At 34.8% G+C, this 9,071-nt stretch overlaps 1 protein-coding gene across 1 annotated transcript in view; it reads right to left on the reverse strand.

Moving 5' to 3' along the window:
- Window positions 1-3,690, reverse strand: part of LOC150105785 (glutamyl-tRNA(Gln) amidotransferase subunit B, mitochondrial-like) — a 119,116-nt gene extending 115,426 nt beyond the window's left edge. Inside the window, exon 1 of the mRNA XM_090393587.1 lies at window positions 3,528-3,690. Coding sequence (XP_090249713.1) covers window positions 3,528-3,649 — 122 coding nt within the window. The 5' untranslated portion in view covers window positions 3,650-3,690. The remainder of the gene's footprint in view (window positions 1-3,527) is intronic.
- Between the last annotated feature and the right edge of the window lie 5,381 nt (window positions 3,691-9,071).

Here is a 9,071-nt window from a genome sequence, read left to right on the forward strand (position 1 = left end):
AACCCTGATTGATTCAGCCAGAGAGGCATGTGGTGAGGTTGTCTGCAAGGATAGAAAAATCAGAACTCCATGGTGGACACAGGAAGTTCAAGAGGCAGTGAAGGAAAAGAAGAAAGCATATCAAAAGTTCCTAGCAAATAAGTCAGCTTTTTTGAGAATACAGAGACAAATGTAAGAAAGTGAAACACTGTGTAAAACTAGCTAAACAAAAGTCATGGGAGGATTTTGGCAAGAACATAGAAAATAAATATCAAGAAGGTGGTAAGATATTCTGGAGATTGTTGAAGAAGCTTAGAAATGGGGGAAAGAGTGCTGTAAAAGGAGTTAGAGATGATAAAGGTAACATGAAAATAGCAGTGAAAAAGATATTGTTTGAAGTATGGAGTGATTACTTAGAAAAAATTGCTAAAAGAAACAAGCAGTGATAGCATAGTGGTAAAAAACACTCAGCAGGCAGGAATACATATCCATACTTGAAGTAGAAAAAGCCATCAAAGGCTTAAAATGTGGAAAGGCAGCAGGAGTAGATGATATTCGACCAGAAATGCTGAAGTAAGGTGGTAAAAAAGTCTTACAGTGGCTGCACTGTATAGTTCAGAAAGCCTGGACAGGGGGATGAATTCCCAATGATTGGAGTAGAGCTCTAATAGTACCCATATATAAAAAGGGAAATAAAACTGAATGTGAGAATTACAGAGATATATTTCCCTACTGAGTGTTCCTGGCAAGATCTATGCAAGTATACCTGAGAAATGGTTGAGAAGAATCGTGGAAGAAAAGGTTGGTGAACAACAAGCTGGATTCAGGCCAAATAGAAGCTGTCAGGATCAGATATTCACGTAAAGTGAATGACAAATAGTTGAGGAAAGCATGGGAATATAACAAAGATCTGTATTTAAGTTTTGTCAATCTGGAAAAGGCATATGACAAGGTGCCAAGAGAGAAGCTATTCAATATGCTACAATTATATGGTCAATGGGGCATTATATCAAGCAATACTTAGTCTGTATTTGAGTTGTAAGTCGGCAGTTAGAATTGAAGGAAGTACAGGAAGATGGTTTAATGTTAAATCTGGTGTGAGACAAGATGTACATTATCCCCTCTGTTATTCATTATCTATATGGATCACATTATGAAGGAAAGTGGTATTAAACATGGTATCAAAATTGGAGATGTTAATGTCAGCACTTTGCTTTATGCGGACGATGTTATACTTCTAAATAAATCCCCTACAAGTTTGCAAGATTCTCTGACTAAATTGAATAACTGTTGTAATAGAAATGGTATGAAGGTCAGCATTAAAAAGACAAAGACAATGAAAATAGGTAGAATTGTTGAAAATGTCAACTGTGTTGTGAACGGGGAACCTGTGGAACAAGTAAAACATTTCAGCAACTTAGGCACGATTTTTAGTGAAGATGGAAAATTAAATACAGAAATAGACAGAATCAACAAAACTGGAATGGTGGGAAATCAATTGAATAAATTCATATGGAATAAGAGAGAAATTAGTCGGAACACTAAATTAGTTGTATACAAGACAGTGTTCAAAACCAGTTTTAATTTATGGATCTCAGAGCTGGGTCAGAAGTAAAACACTTGACCAAAGACTAGACACCGCAGATATGAAAGTTCTGAGAAAGATTAGAGGTGTGAACAGATGGCATCAATGGCAATATCATATTAAAAACGGAGATATTAAGAAAGAACCTAGCATTGTCGGCATCCAGGAATGCGTTAGCAGAGCTAATCTCAGGTGGTATGGTCACTTAAGCAGAATGGTCGAGGAAAGATTAGCAAAAGAAGTGTTCTCTGCCAGGTTGGCAGGAAAACGACCCAGAGGAAGACCAAGATATAGGTGGATTGATATGGGAAAATTATAGATAGGAAATTAGTAATGATGTAAATTTTTCATGTAGTACTATCATATCCTGTACACCCCTTGAGGGTACATGTCAGGAATTTGATGATGATGATGATGATGATTTACCAAATGATGTGAATTCAACTATCCCTAGAATCAAAACATGACAACTAATGAAATTCACAGCATATCACAAACACAAGCATTGCATTTGCTGCACCTAATTGCCTATTTGTTATTTCTGCTACTAAAAGATAATATCCATTTTATTCTAAAGGGTTCTCCACTTTTGTAATGGATGAAATAAATCATATGACACGTAGGTAGAATGACATTTAAGTGTGAGACACAGTACAACTCTGACAAGTACAAACACAAAATTAGCTGGATGCGTGATGAGGAGAAATGGACCTAAATAAGAATGTTTTTTCTTATTGCTATTCATTTATAAAATATGGCAAACAGAGTCTAATTTTCTGATGATATAAGAATGATAACTGAAGCTGTAAGAAAAGAACATGAGCAGGCGAAATAATATAAAGATTAAGGATAAATGTAGTTAAGAATATAATGTGATGGTTATATATTATGATGCTGTTATACATAAGATCCACAAGCAAGTTCTCATAGAGAATCCTTTAATCCCGACTGGCTATGAAGCATGTTTCTGTCAACCAAAACATAGATGAAAACTGCAAGATGGTTGATATATTTGATCCACCACAAATGATGGGATGGTTAATGGCACAGATTCAAATTATACGACACCACGTTTTTTTTCTTTTTAGGAAAACTATTACTGAATACTTATATTAAAAAATGCCCACATTTCCATCAATCAATATTTAATACTGTTAGCAGAACATGCCAATGCATTTTTTTTTTTTTTTTTGGTGTGGAGGGGATGAATACAGTATATCTATCTATTTATATACATACATAATGCATTGCCACTCTCCATTCAACTGACTGTGGATTTTGAATTCCCCCATGACACTAATGTTTGTGAACGTCTTTAAGTGGTATATGAATATAACTGTATGAGGAAACCTGACACGGATTGAAAAAAGAGTAATGTTTGACTTAGAGTGGAGCTTACAGATTACTTAACCTTCGACATATCCATGGATTGAGTAGTATGTAAGTTATTACCAGCCTTTCATATGTAGGATATATATATCCTACCTATGGAAAGGCTGGTATGTGTGTGTATTCAACACTTACCAAACAACAAATATTTTATTCAAGTAAGAACTCCAAAAGCTTAAAAACTGCCTCTGTGTGTGTTAGTATTAAATCTGATGCAAGAAAGCAAAACTTATACGATATTAACAGATATTCAGATGCTTGGATATACTCAAGCTTTACGTTATCCATAACCTATGATGTATGCTAGTTACCACGTTATTTAACATGTAACTTTGTCAATGCTCTCTTCAATGCTTCTCTTTAAAGTGCTCCGCCTTGACATCACAAAAGAAATCATGCAAGTAAACTATATCAGAAGAAAGATGTATGCTAATTTCTGCATACAATGTTTCTTTTGCAAAGTTATTAATATACAATTAGTAATCACTAGCATTGCAGTTACTTGCTAGCTTTTTTTTTTTTTTTTCATAAACAGAACCAGCGCCAATTGGTTCGACGAAAAAGCACTCTTTACCTATTATCAGTTTTGGTTTCAGTTAAAGCGGACAAACTTCGCTTAGTAATAAATATTTCTGCACTCCCGAAACATCTAGTCACGCCAAAAAGGATAGAACAACACTTCTGGAAATAAATCATGATTCATAACAATGCGACAACGCCATATAATCATTAAGCACGTGGATACATCAACAGAGGCTCTCCATGTTGACAGAACATAATTCCCTTTTTAAAAGTTGTATATTCCCTATACCGTATTACGTTTGCCTTAAAAATAGCATTTGTAATATCATAGAGAAAATCGATTTTTTTTTTTATTTTAGGAAGAAAGTATAAAAAAAAGGCGTTAGCTGATTTTTTTTTTTTTAGAAAGTATTTTACGTAAATATTGGCTAATTCAGGCTGGCTTAAGAGAGGAAAAAATTGCGTAAAAGGTAGGCTATACATGAACTCGACGGTGTTGATAGTTGCGTGGTTAGAGCATCAACTCTCCAACCGGCTGCGGATTCAAATCCAGCCCTAGGAGTGGATGTATTGTGATTGTGTTTAGGTGATAGATGAATTTCATCGCCCTGTGTAAGATGACCTCCCCGCTTATTGTAGGCCTAAAGTGGCTTGAGACAATTTTGTGTTTGATCTGTAGAGCAAGGTTGGTTTCTGAACTAAGCAAAAATGAATAAAAATGCAAAAATAAAAAATTAATAAATGATAAAATAAAATAAAATAAATAATAGTAATTAAAATTAGAGAAAATATACAAAAATTAATGAAAATAAAAATGCTACATAAGACTTATTTAGCGCAATGAAATAAAGACTGTTGTAAGTTTTCGATTCTAGTTGCTCACTAGAGTAACCTTCTTTGGTCTTTCTTCGACCGGTTCTTGAGTTAATCGGTCTGGAACATGAGCAAGTAATTTTTTCCTCCTGGAAACTCAGGTTTCTAATCTCGCAACTCAATGAAATCGATCATAGAACTCATCATATTTCAGACAATAATAATAATAAAATTAAAAAGGCCTCGCCTACTCTCTGTAAGGGAGTAAAAGGCTTTAGCTGATTTATTATTATTATTATTATTATTATTATTATTATTATTATTATTATTATTATTATTATGTGACACCTCCAAGGAGTCCTAGAACTCATCACAGGGCATCACGCTACTCCGTTACAACTCACAATCTCCCTTACACCATCCTCCGACTCCAACACTACCACCATCAATTGAGGTGCAATGTTGACAATGCAGTAACAAAATTAATATTGGTGATCCCTGATTCAATAGTGAATTTCAATGTGGGGGGAGGAACTAACTGTTAATGGTTTTGTTTTCTCCGTTATTTTAAATCGAAACTATAAGTGCAATGAGACAATAGTTTTGATGGCTAGCTAAATTCAACATAACTCCTTCTCGGCCCACAGAAACATGTGTTGAATATTGGTTTCTTTCCAAGCTAAAAACACAATTTGGGCATGAAAGCTCTTCAAGACAATACACAATGACATTAATTCTAGAGCAGTTATTTGGCTAGTTATTATATATGGCATTATATATATATATTATAATATATTATATATGTTTTAATGACTTAAAACACCAAGATAATTAAGAATAAAAGTTTAATAAGGACACAACTAGTTTCGTTGGTAAGCAAACTTCATCAGGTGTTAAAGCACAAAGGTATAATACAAAAAGACCAATAGAAACATTGCACACTAACAACAACAATAACAGAGCTATCAAAAACGCAGTTAAGTTTGAATAGAGTTCGTGTTCAGTTCTAGCTACATTTATACGAGCGCGTGTGATCTCGTGAGAATGTTAGTACTGAATAGTAGAGCTATGCGAGGCTGGTAAATTGTTGCTAAGATTGCTATTCATGTGGGTAGATTCGATGGCGATTTCTTTTGACTCCAGGATACGTCTTTCAAGTTCATCGTAACATTTGTGAATATTAGAAGTTTGATTCCAGTCTATTTGGTATTAGCAGTCTTCATCAGAGTTTACACAGAAGAAGATGGTGAGGGCTCTGGCTCAGATTCTATTATAAGAGGGAATGGTGTAACTAGAGCTTTTGCCGCCAGGGGAGATGCCTGAGTTTGCTGCCCTCTCAATACATGCCAAAAATACTACAAAAAGAAAGTCAAAACGACGCATTGGGAAATCCAGGGAGTCCAAAGACTCATCGAGGGAGAGTGTGCCAACAGCATCGAACGATTGTACCCCTTCCAACTACTAACCGCCCTGAAACTTACTTAACTGAGCCATTAGTAGCAGAGGCTCTACCAATTGACAAACCTTTGACGGCTATGTTTATTTTCGAAGTAGAACTTTAATTTCAACATTCTAAAATGTTATTTTTTCTTGTTTTTCTGTTAGCAAAATCGTCGATGACATTGGCGAAGTCTATCTCATAGTAATGTAGGTAATTCTTAATAAATTTTATTTAGAAAATCTCTTACAACTAGCAACACTTACAGCAATTGTGAGAAAAACTCCCAGCAGCATTACAATATTTGGAACTGAGTTCTTGAGATTATATTTTAGTATTAACTGAAAATGTTCAAAAAGGCTCAAAGTGACGCTCGGGGAAGACCGCCCCATCCGTTCCCCTCATCCAGCTACACCTCTGATAAGAGATCTCTCTCTTCTGGCTCTTCAAGATGGAGAAAGATTGATTTATCAGTTGTCCATAATAAGGTTTACAACAACTACAAATAATGTTGTATATTCCCTGGGAGCTGAAGATGTGATTTTTTCTTTAGGCTGACTAAGGATAGATCGGGGTTTGGTAAAGTAGAGAAGCACGTTTTGATGTTGAAGAAATAGAAGTTTCTCAAAACGTTTTGGAGAGAAACCATTATTGATAAAGGGCCTTTTGAGGAAATTAAGTTCGTTTTGCAACTCTACGTCATCTGATAATAAGGATGTCCAATGCGCAAGAGTAGATATAATGCTATATTTCTGTGAAGGGTAGTGGTGAGAAGACGCGTGAAGGTATCTATCTGTGTGTGTGTGTGTGTATGTGTGTGTGTGTGTGTGGTTTTCTGAAAATTGAAATTTTAATATTATTCATTACTTCTGGTTAGCTTTATGTCTAAAAAAAGAAAGACAATTGTTAACTTCTAGCTCAGAAGTGCATTTGATGTTGTGATGAAAATTATTTAAATGATTCAAGAAAACTTTGAGGTTATCTGGGCCGTGCTCCCATATAAGAAAAACATCGTCAATATAACGGAACCAGACTTTAGGTTTTAGCGTGGCCGAAGAAATTGCTTTTCTTCCAAGTCTTGGAGACTTGGAAGAAATATGTTTGCGAACACCGGGGAAAGCGGACTACCTATAGCTAGTCCGGTGTTTTGTTTTTAGGTCTTGTCTTCAAATCTGAAGTAGCCTGAGTTGACACAATGAGTAGGTAGAGGGAAGAATTTCTTTGATTATTTGTTCTTGAGAAGAGTGAGAACCTCCTGAGTTGGTACATTGGTAAAAAGTGAAACTTCGTCGAAGCTTGCCATCAGTACAGTCGACAAGGCGTAGCATAGAGGCAGCCTGCCTCACCGCGTCACTTATAAGGGTGCTCGTTCAGCCATATTGCGGTAGGCGCCGTATTACGGCAACGAGATATTTTACAAATATATATATATACGACGTTTAGTTTAGCAAACAAAAAGGCGCCATTTCCCATTAACAGTTAAATATGTGCTAACTATATTTTAATAATAAAAAATTATAGTCATACAACTAAAACTAAATATTTCACAATCCACTTATTAGATACTAAAGGAAGCTACCCATAAAGTTTCATACGAAGTGAATTTTATCATCTTTTATAGTCTATCCAAATATTTAGTCTGAAACATTTAATTAATATTATTATATAATTGTTTTGCATTAATGTTTCTCTTGTAATAAAAACAAAATAACAATTAGAGATTTTCTTATTTTTGTGTATTGTAATGCAATCAGAAGCAATATTTAATTGTTTACCTCAGGACGCCATCTAATCTGGCGACGCCTCTGCTTACCATCATATCTGATTTGTTCAGTTTGAGGTTTTTGATCTTGTAAACAAAGTCAGCTGAATTCTTAATGTAAGAAGAGGATTTACCTCTGAAGTGTTTTAAAGAAGAGGTGAGATATTTATATAAATGTATGTGGGCGAGTCGATGCCTTCAACTATGGATCTTAAGGGAGTATTTATTTTGTGAATCTCAGGAAGGCCGTACAACCGTGGAATAAGAGGATGAAAGGATCTGAGCGAAAGGCGAATTTTTCTTGGCAATTCCGAAGTTGATTTTAGAGGATTGTTGGTCCTATTATGTAACTCTCTCTTGTGGACAAATTGATAAATCAAGCTTTCTCCGTCTTGAAGAGCACAAAAGAGACATATCTTATAATAGAATTCGAGGCAGCGCTTTCGCCAGTCACGTCTTGTTCTCTGTAAATTCTGATGAAGGCTGCTAACACCAAATAGATTAGAATCAAACTTCTAATATTCACAAATGTTACGATGATCTTGAAAGACCTATCCTGGAGTCAAAATAAATCGCCCTCGATTCTACCCATGTGAATTCTACCCACCTTAACTGCAATTTACTAGACTCGCATGGCTCTGCTATTCAGTACTGGCGTTCTCGCAAGATAATATGCACGCGTATAAATGCAGCTAGAACTGAAGCTCGGACTCCAATTCAAACTCAACTACAGTTTTTGATAGCTTTGTTGTTGTTGTTGTTGTTGTTTTTGTCAGTGTGTAATGTTTCTGTCGGTCTTTTTCTATATACCTTTGTGCTTTGACACTTGATGAAGTTGGCTTATCAACGAAACTAGTTGTGTCCTTATTAAACTTTTATTCTTTATTATCTCGGTGTTTTAAGTCATTAAAATTATTGAACATGTTCAAAAACCGAGTCAATCTCCATACAAATATATTGTACTATATATATATATATATATATATATATATATATACATACAGTATATGGTTCATACAGTGGGTAGGTCACGCGATTGGATGGAAGGTGTTCTGCAAACAATGGAGAAGATAGGGTCAGAGAAATGGTGAAATAGCGATCAATGTTGTTAAGAGACTGGAGAGAGAGAGAGTACAAGATGAGATATAAATGTCATAGTCAAGTTGACTATTTCCTATAAATTGTTGTTGAATAAATATCTTTAAGTCCCACCCAGTTTGATAGATGGAACTAGAGCGGATAATCGTCTCCGTTGAAACCAGTGATGTCCCCAAGGTAAACGCTCTCATTATTTAGATACTTGGAATATATATTCAAGCTTAGAAGAAAATAGTGAAAAGGTTTAGATTTGTTATCAGCATTTGTAGAGTGATATAGACAGTAAGAATGTATTGACATGAAATTTTGAAGTAAAGCAGATTTTAAAGAGAGGATTCATGATTTAATATTCCCTGATTGAATGTCACACATGACAGATCCAATTCTTGCAGTTGAAAAAAAAAATATATATATAATTTTAATTTTAAATAATTTTAGATAAATTTAATTAAAAATAATTTTAGAATTCCTTTCTGCTGTTTTTA

This window comes from Typopeltis vanoorti, chromosome 6 (assembly GCF_054136105.1).
Source record: "Typopeltis vanoorti isolate ZY-2024b chromosome 6, IOZ_Tvanoo_1.0, whole genome shotgun sequence".
In the NCBI taxonomy this organism is placed as follows: Eukaryota; Metazoa; Arthropoda; class Arachnida; order Uropygi; family Thelyphonidae; genus Typopeltis; species Typopeltis vanoorti.